The following is a 13,590-nucleotide window of genomic DNA, read 5'->3' as shown; positions in this document are numbered from 1 at the left end:
CAAGACCATCGTCATCTATGAAGAGTCCTAATTGTCTTATTCTTGGAAATTTCATTGTGTTTTTATTTCGTGTGTCCTTTGAACTTTTTATTTCGGCTGAATATGAAGATTCTTGGCAATCTAATATCCATGAACGCACCGCGGTATTTATATCATATGTCGTCAAAATTCCACCTTTTCTCCGATGTTTGGTATATAGGCAGTTAGATATGAACCGCTGAACGTAAGCAGTTACTCGAATCAATTTCCTGAAAGTCCCATATTTCGAAATGTCTATAACGTTACTAATACCATAGTGATCAGTATGAACTTCATTGTTTAGAAATTCCTCTTCGTCGTTTTCTCCTGTAATTGTCATTACCATTTTACTTGTGGGAGTTATTTCTGGCCATTTTGTGCGATCCGTTAACCAATTTGGTCCTTTTTTCCAAATGACACTATCGATGTATTGATCGGCGTTAATTCCTCGTGTTAAGAGATCGGCTGGATTGCATTCTGTTGGACAATATCTCCATTCATGTTGATTTGTAGATTCCGTTATTTCTCTCACTCGATTCGCAATAAATCGTTTTAACGGTTTCGCTGATTTTAACCAGTGCAATACTATGCAGCTATCCGACCAGAAAACCACGTTTTTACATTCGAAAGTCGATTGTACATGTGACGCTAGTCTAGTTCCAATAACTGCGGCCATAAGTTCTAGTTGCGGTAATGTTAGGTTTTTCACTGGCGCTACTCTGCTTTTTGCCATCAGTAACGCAGTTTCGGTTCCGTTGTTCAGATATGCGGTCGCTCCATACGCCTTTGGACTGGCATCGCAAAATACGTGTAGTTCAAGTTGTTCCGAAGTAGAATTACCGGAGAAATAATATCTCGGAAAGACGATTTGTGTCGCTTTCTCTAAGTCGCTTGCTACATTAATCCAAGTAGCCTTAAAGTTTTCCGGAACTTGTTCATCCCAATCCAGTCCACTTTTCCATAGATCCTGTATTAGTGTCTTTGCTCTTATTGTTACCGGGCTGATTATTCCAAGTGGATCGTATATTTTCGACGAATGTTTCAAAATCTCCCTTTTTGTTACAATGTCTCGTATTGGAATATCACATTTCTGGTACATCAGATCATCGGATTTGCTATTCCATAACATACCAAGTACTTTTGTGTTTATGTCCATATCTAGTACATTTTCCGTCTTGGCTAGCTTGCGTATATTCTGACTGTTTGACGTCCACGATCGTAGGTTGAATCCGGCGTCTTTCATCATTGTTCTCGCTTCCTTATAATACGTATCAGCCTCATCCTCGTTCTGTAAACTTGTCAGAATGTTGTCCACGTACAAGTCTCTTTCCATCAATGTAGCTGTTTTACTGTTGTAACGTTGTAAATGTTTCAGTATTGTGGCGTTTAGTATAAACGGTGAACAAGTCGCTCCAAAAAAGACGGATTTGAACCTGTAAGTCTGTAAATAACTTGTTGGGTCGGATGGGTTACTTAGCCACAAGAAACGCGTAGCGTCTCGGTCATCCTCGTTTAATCCTACATGTAAAAAGGCTTTCTCAATATCCGTTGTTATGGCGACAGGGTTGGCTCTAAATCTCATCAGAATTTTTGTCAGGTCGTTTAGCTTCGGCGGTGTATCCAAGAGGCAGTCATTCAAGCTTTGCGAATTAGGCGACTGGCGACAACTGCAGTCGTAAACAATTCTGATAGGCGTAGTGCTTGATTCCTTCTGTACTGGATGATGAGGAATGTAGTGTAGTTTTTCTGAAGTTTCTGCTGTTTCATCCACCTTCTCTATGAATCCCCTACGTTCCTGTTCTTGTATGATGTTCCCGTACTTCTTTAACATATCTGGGTTTTGAGTAAGTCTTTTAATGACGTTTTCTGTCCTTCTCTTCGTGACTGCTAAATTTGTAGGCAATTCATCATGATCCTGTTTCCATGGTAACCTAGCGAAATATTTATTTTCTCGGAACTCAATTGATCTGTCCTGATAGGCTTTAATATATGCATCACCGTCTTCGTCTACCTCCTTACTATTTATGCCTATTGATTCTAAATTCCAAAATCTCTCTAGATTGTATTCTTCAACTTTGTGTGATATTAGAACATTAAACATGCTAGTTTTCGACGTGTTAGTTTTCTTACCGTATGTAGGTCCCGAAAGCAAATATCCGATCTTGGATTTCACGGCGGTCGGACCGTTTCCCCGTACAATATGGTCTTCTACAATGTCCCAATAGTGATCTGCGCCTACTAACAACGATATTTCGAATGAATCTTGCTGTGTCATCGTGTGCGCTAACTTTAAACCATGCAAATAACCATTTTGTGTATCAATATTACGTATGTGATTCTGTAGAGGCATGGCTATCATCGGTACTATCAGTACTTTGATTGGCAATACGTGTCCTGCATCGGTTTTCAGATAGATTGTTGTCTTTTCTAGGTGTCTCGCGTTTTTCTCTTCACCTCCAAATGCCGATAAATGTATTATCTCTGTTCCCTCTATCTGTAATTTGAGTTTATTCGCTAAGTTCTGCGTTAAAAACGATCTTTGCGCTCCTTCGTCAAAAAGAATGTTTGTCTCGGTGTAGAGCTGATTCGACCCTACTTGTGCTACGGCGGTTTTCAAAAGTACATTTGAACGCGATTCTGTCGATTGTGAATACAAAATGGTAGTATCTTGTTCCGTTGTATGACTATCATTTACGAGGTGAACGTTTGTCGAATTTGAAGATAGTGGGTTTTGCGGGTTGCTGCTCTGATTATCTTTCGCGCGGAAATTCGTATGTGCTGAGTTACTACCCCCGTTTCTATGGCTTACCTCATGGACTGGTTTTATGCTATTTGTTAGACGTACATTACACAAGCTTGTATGGTGTTTCTTATTACAATGTCTACATGTGTGTTTAGATTTACATTCGTTTAGTCTGTGTTTACCAAGGCAATTAAAGCATAACTTATCACGTTTTACTATGTTCATACGGGATTCTGTGTCGGTTATTTTACTGCAATGGGTAGGTGCGTGTATTTCGTGACAGAAAACGCAAGGTCTAGTCTCAATATTCTTGTAAGATTTGGACTTCGGCAATTTCGCTCCGGCAAAGAAAGACGATGTTGTGGGCAAATTGTGTGTTGACTCTATCTCTTGTCCTGCGTCCATTATATCTATCTCGTCTAATATGCTTTTACGGAGGTCCCGTAATACCCAAGTTTTTGTTCTGTGTTCTCGCGCGAGATGTTTTCTGACTTCCCCGGGTAATTTGTTCATAATAATGGGAACAAGTAACGTGCCGTATGTTTCCTGTGTTTGACCCAAAGCTTCTAATCCCCTGACGTAACCTTCCATTTTATCGTAAAAACTTCGTAAGCTTGTTAACTGATTTCTAGGCGAAGGAATTTCTAATAATGCCTGCATGTATGCATTTATGATTTTATCTTGTTGACCGAACCTCTCTTTTAACAAATTTACGGCTTCATCGTAGTTTACATTTGTTAGTGCGAAACCTGCTATTGATCCTAGTGCTTCATGTTCTAGCTGTGCTTTCAAGTAATTAAATTTTTGTACATTTGTAAGTGACAGATTAAGATGTACGGCCGACTCATATGAGTCCCAGAAAGTTTGCCATTCTAAAATGTTGCCTGAGAAGGTTGGAAGCGAAAGTTTTGGTAGGCGGTGACTCTGATTACTAGTTGACGAAAATGTACTTTGTTGCGTGTTAAATGTGTGACTGGCTTGTACAGACGGGTTTTCAAACGACTGTGCGTTGTGTGGGTTGGTTATGTTGTGCGTTGGAACAAACGGTATAGTTTCTGGATTTAACGTGTGAGTTGTAGTATGTGATTCAATATGACGGGACTGCGGGGTTTGGACATTTTGTATGAACTTACGTATGTGTCGAATCTTCGTTTCCATAGTCACTGAATATTCATCTGAATCAATAATCTCATTTTCCACATCTTCCGGTTCTGTTAACTTGAGAATTTGTTCATTTAAGTCCTCAAACAATGTTTGTTTTTGCACAAGTTTTCCGAGCGTTGCAAAGACTTCTTCTTCATCGAAATTCGTATTCTCCTTTGCTTCATCTAACCTGCGGAATAGTCTGGTAACAGCGCTTCTGTTCCCAGATCGAACTGATTTCAATTTTTCGAGATCCATTGGTCACGGTACCATAAATATAGATGATAGTTAGGCAATGTGTATAAAGACAACTGTTCAGCCATTACATTTTATATACAACTAACGTATTTCCGCCCAAGGCGACGTCACTGACAATACGACGTCGACAATGGAAAAGTACAATAGTACGGACGTTATGTTCCCGCGACAATCTCAACAGTACTAAGGTCAGGTTTAGGAATTTTTGTCAGATGTTCGGACTCCTCGGTTTTTTCCCTACGATACAGGGTAAAATATTTTGCCCCATAACACCCATTTTTCTTTTCATATAAGACTTCAATAGCTCATAAATAGTCATTTACCAAAATTTAAGCAGAATCTAGATTTATTTTCTTTCGATTTGAGACCTAAGTAATACCAATGCAAATATAAGGTAAAAGTCAGAGTCAGCCTTTTCCTGCCATTTTTTAAAAATTAAATATCTCGAAAAGCAGCTCCATAACCTATCACTATTTCTAGCTGATTTTGTTCCTTAACTAATGCTCTTCTGATTTATAAAAGTACATCCTTAAGGTAGAATATAGTCAAACCTGTAATAAGAGACCACTAAAGGGAGAAGACAAAAGGGATCCCTTAAAACAGGTGGTCTTTGAATACAGACTCACACATTTGACTAGATGGGTAAATAATGTGCATAATTTTAGCATGTACTAATGAATTAAGTGAATTATACTGCATTGGTCTCACGTGCATCCCCACCAATGTATGTAAATGTGTTATGAATGAAAACTAGAGGCTCTAAAGAGCCTGTGTCGCTCACCTTGGTCTATGTGCATATTAAACAAAGGACAGAGATGGATTCATGACAAAATTGTGTTTTGGTGATGGTGATGTGTTTGTAGATCTTACTTTACTGAACATTCTTGCTGCTTACAATTATATCTATCTATAATGAACTTGGCCCAGTAGTTACAGTGGAAAATATTTTGTAAAAAATTTACAAAAATTTACAAAATTTATGAAAATTGTAAAAAATTGACTATAAAGGGCAATAACTCCTTAAGGGGTCAATTGACCATTTTGGTCATTGTTGACTTATTTGTAGATCTTACTTTGTTGAACATTATTGCTGTTTACCGTTTATCTCGATCTATAATAATATTCAAGATAATAACCAAAAACGGCAAAATTTTCTTAAAATTACCAATTCAGGGGCAGCAACCCAACAACGGGTTGTCAGATTCATCTGAAAATTTCAGGGCAGATAGATCTTGGCCTGATAAACAATTTTACCACATGTCAGATTTGCTCTAAATGCTTTGGTTTCAGAGATAAAAGCCAAAATCTACATTTTACCCCTATGTACTATTTTTTAGCCATGTCGGCCATCTTGGTTCGCAGGGGGTTATCGGACACATTTTTTAAACTATATACCCTAATGATGATTGTGGACAAGTTTGGTTAAATTTGTCTTAGTAGTTTCAGAGGAGAAGATTTTTGTAAAAGATTACAAAAATTTACGAAAAATGGATAAAAATTTACTATAAAGGGCAATAACTCCTTAAGGGGTCAACTGACCATTTTGGTCAAGTTTGACTTATTTGTAGATCTTACTTTGCTGAACATTATTGCTGTTTACAGTTTATTTCTATCTATAATAATATTCAAGATAATAACCAAAAACGGCAAAATTTCCTTAAAATTACCAATTCAGGGGCAGCAACCCAACAACGGGTTGTCAGATTCATCTGAAAATTTCAGGGCAGATAGATCTTGACCTGATAAACAATTTTACCCCCATGTCAGATTTGCTCTAAATGCTTTGGTTTCAGAGATAAAAGCCAAAATCTACATTTTACCCCTATGTTCTATTTTTAGCCATGGTGGCCATCTTGGTTGGTTGGCCGGGTCACAGGACAAATTTTTTAAACTAGATACCCCAATGATGATTGTGGCCAAGTTTGGTTTAATTTGGCTAAGTAGTTTCAGAGGAGAAGTTTTTTGTAAAAGTTAACGACGACGGACGACGGACGCCAAGTGATCAGAAAAGCTCACTTGGCCCTTTGGGCCAGGTGAGCTAAAAAAGTTAAATAAAATCTTTTTGTATTGTACATTGCAATTCTGTCATGCCAAATTTTCTATATCAATAGGGGTTTTCAATATTATAGACAAAACTTGCAATTAAATCCTATGTTCTATTTTTAGCCATGTAAGTCATATTGGTTGGTAGGTCGGATCATATGACACAATTTTAAACTACATATCCCAATGATGATTGTGGCAATGTTTGGTTACTTGAAGGTATGTTCTGATGGAAGGTATTTGCTAAATACACTAAAAAAGTAAGAAAGGGTGATAATTTCTACCTCAGGTATTTCAATGACAGGTTCTACTATATTTATTATCATAAAAGGTAAAGAAAGGGAGATAATTCTTACCTCTGGTATTTCAATGACAGGTTCTGCTATATTTATTATCATAAAAGGTAAAGAAAGGGAGATAATTCTTACCTCTGGTATTTCAATGACAGGTTCTGCTATATTTATTGTCATAGCAGCTTCTTCTGCCTCTTTCTCCGCCTTCTCAAGGTCGTCTTTTAGCTGCTTTATTTTTTCTGCAAATGTTTTGTTTTTTACATATTTTTATTTTCAAATCTTAATAGATACTTATGTAAAAATAGAAAATAAGCGTATAATACAAGGGGTACAATAAAAAGCAACAAAGTCAAAACTATTAATTTGATCACATACATGTGCTTTACCATGGATCAATCAAAATGAAATGGGGTGGGGGGGGGATTCAAAATGAGCAAATATTGCCATTGCCCAGAATTATATTTTTGACAATTCAGAAAATATAAACTGATCAAAATAATAGATGAACAAAGTATACTAAAGTTTTATCTGCAGTTAGATTCGAAGGAAATACCGTTATCTACTAGAGCAAACTATTATCTTCTAATTCAAATTATATACTGAACAAGTATATTATCATGAAATATAGTTAGGCGTAGAAGTTTGATAGATTTTTCTATTATACTACCTTTTTCTTTCATCATCTGTCTTTCCAATTCCTTGATTCTTTCAACATTGTTGGAAATTTGTATCTGAAAGAACATGTCTGTACAATTAAAAGCATGATGTGGTGATATCTTCTAATGATAGAAAAAATCTGAAATGAGACATCCTTTTGCTCAGGTTATTTCACAAGAAGTTATGCTTTAAATTTCTAGAAAAGAAACTTACTTATTGTCAATGATTTAACTTACTTACCACCATAAAATAACATTTTTTCACATAAATGCTTTTAAAATTTTTCAATCAGCATTAATTTCTATCTTAACAGGATTTTTAATGACACATGAACTCCTGTTCATTTATTATGCATGTATTCCTGCAATGAATATTAGGCTAACAGGAAGCTGATGAGTGATGGACGTGAAAATGCATCATACTAGCTATATATAGTGAATTGCAAAGTGTTTGGAGACCAAAAGCAAATGTGCATGACAAAACTAAAATGTATTTTAATTTATTACTGATATGTGTAACTGACTTATATATGCCTTGTGAACATCTAATATATGTTGTCTGCTAGAGTATTTTGTTTGATAGGCTGTAATGCTTTCAAAATTTTAAAATTCAAGCACAAAATAAGTAGCCTTGTCCATTATTTCATTTCAAAATGATTTTTTTTCCTCATGAATCTGGTATATTATGAAAAATCTTTCCTTGATAAAAATGTACCTTTGACTTCTCTAACTGTTCTTCTGTATCTTTGACCTTCTGTACTAATTCAGGGTCAACAACTTTTATAATTACTATTAAAGAAAAAAAAAAATTGTAAATATCTAGACTAAAACAATTTAAATACAAGAGTTGAAATTCCAGACATAAACAAGTGAAACTGCGAGCTACTTCTCACTGATGATACCCCCGCCCAAATATTTTGGTAAACAGGAAGTTGTTGAGTGATGAATCTGAAAACACATCACACAGTATAGCTGACTAATATAAACCCTGAAATCAAATTTCAAAAATCCTTATGATGCAGTTCCTGAGAAAGCTGCGACCAAAAAAATTCATGAGACAGATGGACGGACTGACGGTTGGACTGATAGGCAGATGGATGGATGGACGGACTGACGGTTGGACGGATAGACGGATGGATGGATGGATGGACGGATGGACTGATGGATGGACGGATGGACGGACGAACAGACGGACAGAAAGACAGAGGTAAAACAGTATACCCCAACTTTTTTAAAGCGGTTGTATAATAAGGTACTGTGGATTCAATTATTTTGATTGGTACCGATTTCTGTGGATTGGGGACACATTGAATTTTGGTGGACACTTTGATTTCATGGTTTTGAGAAATTCACCATAAAAAAAATGAAAACAACACTTTATAAATTTCATGTGTCCAAAACGCTTTCCTGGATTTACCTTCAACAGGAACATTCAAAGATGAATATTTAGAAACCAATGATGTATAAGAACCAAAACAGTTGAAGAGCTTTATGACTAAAAAAGACCTAAAAAAAATAGCCAAATAAATCTAAGGTCAACTTTGTCTGAGTGAGTTGAAACCTTAGTTTCTTAACAATGTCTAAATTTTTAAAAGGACAATTTAAGAAAGGTTAGTTATAAATCACGACAGTACCGAAGTACTGACTACTGAGCTGATGATACCCTTAGGAATTGTTAGTCCACCAGCAACTGTATCTACCAATTTCTGTAAAAAATGAAAACATCACTTTATAAATTTCATGCAACCCAAGTGCCTTTCTGGATTTACCTTCATCAGGAAAGCTCAAAGCCAAATTTTTGAAAGCCAAAGATGTGTAAGAACCCAAACAGTTGAAGACCTATATGACCAAAAAGTACCTAAAATAAATAACAAAATCCATAACAAAAATAATAAAAAAAATCCATAAAATAAATAATAGCCAAATCCATATAGAGATCAAGTCTTCAGGACATTTGTATGTCAGTAAACATCTAAATATGTGGTTCTACAATACCTATGAATTCATAAAAAATTAGTATCCCTCGAGTAATTATGAATTCATTGTTACTTTTCGATACCAAAAGCACTACATCAGTGTACAAGGTAAATCAAGTGAAATAATTGAGGGCCTGGATGGGGGTTACTGTAAATTCCAAAATTATTTGCGAGGTTTTTATTAATGTGAATAATGTGACTGGGTGAGTATTGCAATATAAAGAACTCACATTCTGATATCTGATACATATATCTGAATGCAGCTTTTCTGGAAATTGTAATAATTAATCTCGCATTTTTGTCCATTCTTCAAATAAACAGCTGCGCCATGAGCGCATGATACACCCGTCGTCTTGTGTGTGAATTTTTATGCAATAATCATAAATAGTTTCTGACATACGGCGCGACATGCGAAAACCCCCCTTTTTTTTTTCAAAAAACTCAATATCTCTAAAATAAAATTTTGAATCAAAACCAAAAAGTATACAGATCTTTAGATTAATATAACTAAGAAGTTTGTAAAATTTTAAGCAATAATCATTAATCGTTTTTGAGATACGGTGCGACATGTGAAAACCCCCTCCCCTTTTTTTACAAAATACTCAATAACTCAAAATGGAATTTTGAATCATCACCAAAAAGTATACAGATCTTAAGATTAATATAACTAAGGAGTGTGTAAAGTTTTAAGCAATAATCATAAATTGTTTTTGAGATACGGCGCGACATGTGAAAAAAAACACACACCTGTTTTAGTTACTAAGTCCCGTAACTCAAAAAGTTTTAATCTTATTTTCACCAAAAAGTATATAGATCGTTTGACCATCATAAGAAACAACTATGTAAAGTTTCATGAAATTTGGATAAGTCGTTCTCAAGTTATGGTGCGACATGTTTACGCCGGACAGACAACATTTGTATAATATAATATGTCCCGTCAAAATTTTGACGGGCGTATAAAAACGCAGATTTTAGATTTCTTTTCTTTTGATTTGAGACCCAAATAATACCAGTGCAAATATAAGGTATATTTGTCACAGTCAGCCTTTTCCTGCCCTTTTTTTAAAATTAAATATCTCGAAAAGGAGCTCCATAACCTATCAATATTTTTAGCTTATTTTGTTCCTTAACTAATGCTCTTCTGACTTATGGTATTAATTTTAAATTCTCTATTTTTTTTAAATTCACCTAAGTACATCCTAAAGATGACATGAACTCCCAACAAAACTAAAAGTAAAACCAAATGCTTTGGAATAACATGGGGCAGATGTATCTCCTAGGGTAAGAAAGCAGTAATCCTAACATCTAATTATAGATTGAGTTAAATACAAAGGAAGAATAATGTCTGAAATTTCCCACAAAATCAAAAACAATCTTATTATACCAAATTTCTTCAAAGGCCATAAAGGAAAAGTGAATCCCCAGGACTCGACAATAACGCTTGTCCGATTGTCCGATACCAGAGGAAAAAAAGGTCGGACAAGTAAAAGCTATATCAAGCTTGTCCGACGGGACAAGTTAAATTATTATGCAGAAAATAATTTTAATCCAACTTTGATGAACAAAGTAATTATAAACAAAAAAACAAGAAAAGAAGATATACACTAGTATTAATTTGACATGTTTACTTGCAATCGATAATTTAAAACTGGTTCTTTGTCAGGTACTTTTTAACAGGTATAAAGTCATACTATTCTCGGAAACCAGTCTTACTGATCATAATCAACGATGCGCTTTGTAGATAAGGTAACTTTACAAGACAGTTCGTCACCAGCTCGTAAACGATTCGGCTCCAAGTTTAATAGACAGTTTGGCACCGTAGGAGACATATTTAAAAAACATGATTAATTATAGACAGTTTGACAACGCAGGAGACAGGAGACATTTCGGGACCAAGACAAATCAGTACCTCGTTTTCCTACCTTATTCTGTTGCTTTATAATAAATACCATACCGTAATTTTTTTAACAAAAATATTTTTTAAATAAAAAAATGAAGAAGTTATTTACCATAAAATTCCCAAATCATATTTGATCATATATAGAAGAAAAAACAATACTTGCAAAACGGTGACCTATAGTTTTTAATTTCTGTGTCATTTTGGTCTCATGCAGAGAGTTATTTCATTGGCAATCATACCTCATCTCCTATTTTTTTATTGATTGAATTTGAATAAACTTTTTTCAACTTATAAAAACCAGGATACAAATCCAATGAGTGGAAATTGACAGGCCTATCAGACGGTGCCTTGTGTGTAGAGTCTGATGAGACTTTGGCATTGATGAAAACTAGAACCTAAGTCCTGTGACATGACTAGATTCAGTTGTTCTCGACTCATATTTTTAAAAGGTATTTCAACAGATATAAATCAAATTCTGTTCTATTGTTTTAATTCATTTTGTTCCTTGAATCAACTTAAAATGCAAAAAAGGTTATTATTAAGATTTTTTGTTGGACAAGTTACAATTTCATTCGGACAAGTAAGTTTTGGTATGTACTTGTCCTACTGGACAAGTTGGAAAAAAAGTTATTGTAGAGGCCTGATCCCCTGGTTTAGTGGTGAAACTAATTTTCCAACAGTTTGTTGTAATCTTGAGACAGACAATGATAATCTTCTCACACACATTTCTTTAGGGGAACATCAGGAAGTGAAGTGGAGGTTACCTTTCTTGGGAGGAACATCAGGAGGTGAGGTGGAGGTTACCTTTCTTAGGAGGAACATCAGGAGGAGGAGGAGGGGGTTCAGCTGCCTTAGCCAGCTCTGCTTCCTTCTTTAATAATTCTTGTTTAGCAGATGCTTCTTTGTCCAGGATTTCTTTCTCCATGCCCTTTGATTTCTGTTCAGCACCCATCAATTTCTTTGTCAATTCTTGATTTCTTTTCTCTTGTGATTCCTAAAAAAAAATATGTTCAAATGTAAGGCACTAGCCACAAGTGCATTTTTTTTTAATAAAATGAAGTTCAAAATTATAATCCAAAAAGTGCATTGAATATTAATATTTTTTTCCTACTTTTTGCTTCTATAAAGACAAATTTTGCAATTTTTTAACTATCAAAAGAAATTTAAGAAAATGCTGCATACAAATATTGCTATCAAAATATAAAAAAAATTGCAATTCCGATAATAAAAACATCACAAAAATTTATGAATTCTAGATTAAACATAAAATTTATAAATTTTTTCTGATAAATAACCTTGTTACTATTTTATATTCTTCCACTACTATGTTTAACTTACAATTAACTTAGCTTTTTCTTCCACTTCTCTTGTCATTCTTCGAATATTCTTCTTCAGTTCTTCAGCTTCTTGGTGTTTCTTCTCTACAGCTGCTTTGGCATCCAACAATTTCTAAAAATATAACAGTTATAAAAATTTCTTTTAATACAGAAGTTATCACTATTTTTAATTTCATCAGGCCAACACATAAGGGCAAGGGGTAAGATTATTTCATTATATAGCTGTTTTGGCATCTAACAGTTTGTTTAAAAAATACAGATATATATATAGATTCTATAACCACTGCATCAAGTGTTATACAATTTGTTTGTGCTCACAACAGTTAAATTCTTATATTTAAAATGTGAGGCTGAATTGTTGTTGAGAATTATATATATGGTAGTGCATGAGATTGTATGGTTGAATCTGTTTCTGAAGATATGTAGACAAACTAAATCTTTCTTTTTCTATGTGATGTCATTAGGCATGGTCGTCTTTTTTCACCACACATTAGGAAATTCAGAGCTAATGATGCTCTGTTGCTCACCTGCATCTTCAACAAAGGCCACATACTTTTTGGTAACAAAAGTCTGTAATATAAAGTCTTTACTACAAATATCACATATCACATCAATGTTCTATGAAAATGAGGTCACACTCACAGTCAGATGAGCTATGCCAGACAGACATGTACACCTTACAGTCATTCCATTCACCTAAGTACCCGAGAAACAGATCAAACCACAAAATCTTAACATTGACCAATGAACCATGAAAATTGGGTCAAGGTCATATGAACCCTACCAGACAGACATGTACACTTACAATCATTCCATACACAAAATATAGTTGACCTATTGCATATAGAATCTGATAAACTGACAAAATTATCAAATCTTAATCATTGACCAATGAACCATGAAAATAAGGTCAAGGTCATATGAACCCTGCCAGACCAACATGTACAACTTACAATTGTTCCATACACCAAATATAATTGACCTATTGCTTATAATATCAAAGAAATAGACCAAACCACAAAAACTAAACATTGTTCAATGAACCATGAAATTGAGGTCAAGGTCAGATGAAATCTGCCAGTCAGACATGTACAACTTACAATCATTCCATACACTAAATTTAGTTGACCTAATGCTTATAGTATTTGAGATACTGACTTGACCACGTAACTTTCACTTTGATCACTGATCCATGAAATGAGGTCAAGGTCAGGTAAACCCTG

The 13,590-nt window shown here is 34.8% G+C and overlaps 1 protein-coding gene across 2 annotated transcripts in view; it reads right to left on the bottom strand.

Annotated features, from left to right (window-relative positions):
* LOC127717875 (synaptonemal complex protein 1-like) overlaps positions 1-13,590 on the bottom strand; it is a 106,518-nt gene that overhangs the window by 28,608 nt on the left and 64,320 nt on the right. For both annotated transcript variants that reach the window (XM_052223736.1, XM_052223737.1), the window contains 5 exons: positions 12,369-12,479; positions 11,835-12,024; positions 7,870-7,943; positions 7,166-7,229; positions 6,634-6,737 (listed from right to left, as the gene is read on the bottom strand). In XM_052223736.1, the coding sequence (XP_052079696.1) occupies positions 6,634-6,737; positions 7,166-7,229; positions 7,870-7,943; positions 11,835-12,024; positions 12,369-12,479 (543 nt within the window). The remainder of the gene's footprint in view (positions 1-6,633; positions 6,738-7,165; positions 7,230-7,869; positions 7,944-11,834; positions 12,025-12,368; positions 12,480-13,590) is intronic.

Source organism: Mytilus californianus, unplaced genomic scaffold (genome assembly GCF_021869535.1).
Source record: "Mytilus californianus isolate M0D057914Y unplaced genomic scaffold, xbMytCali1.0.p SCAF_10, whole genome shotgun sequence".
Taxonomy (NCBI): domain Eukaryota; kingdom Metazoa; phylum Mollusca; class Bivalvia; order Mytilida; family Mytilidae; genus Mytilus; species Mytilus californianus.
This window is presented reverse-complemented; position numbering and strand designations above follow the sequence as displayed.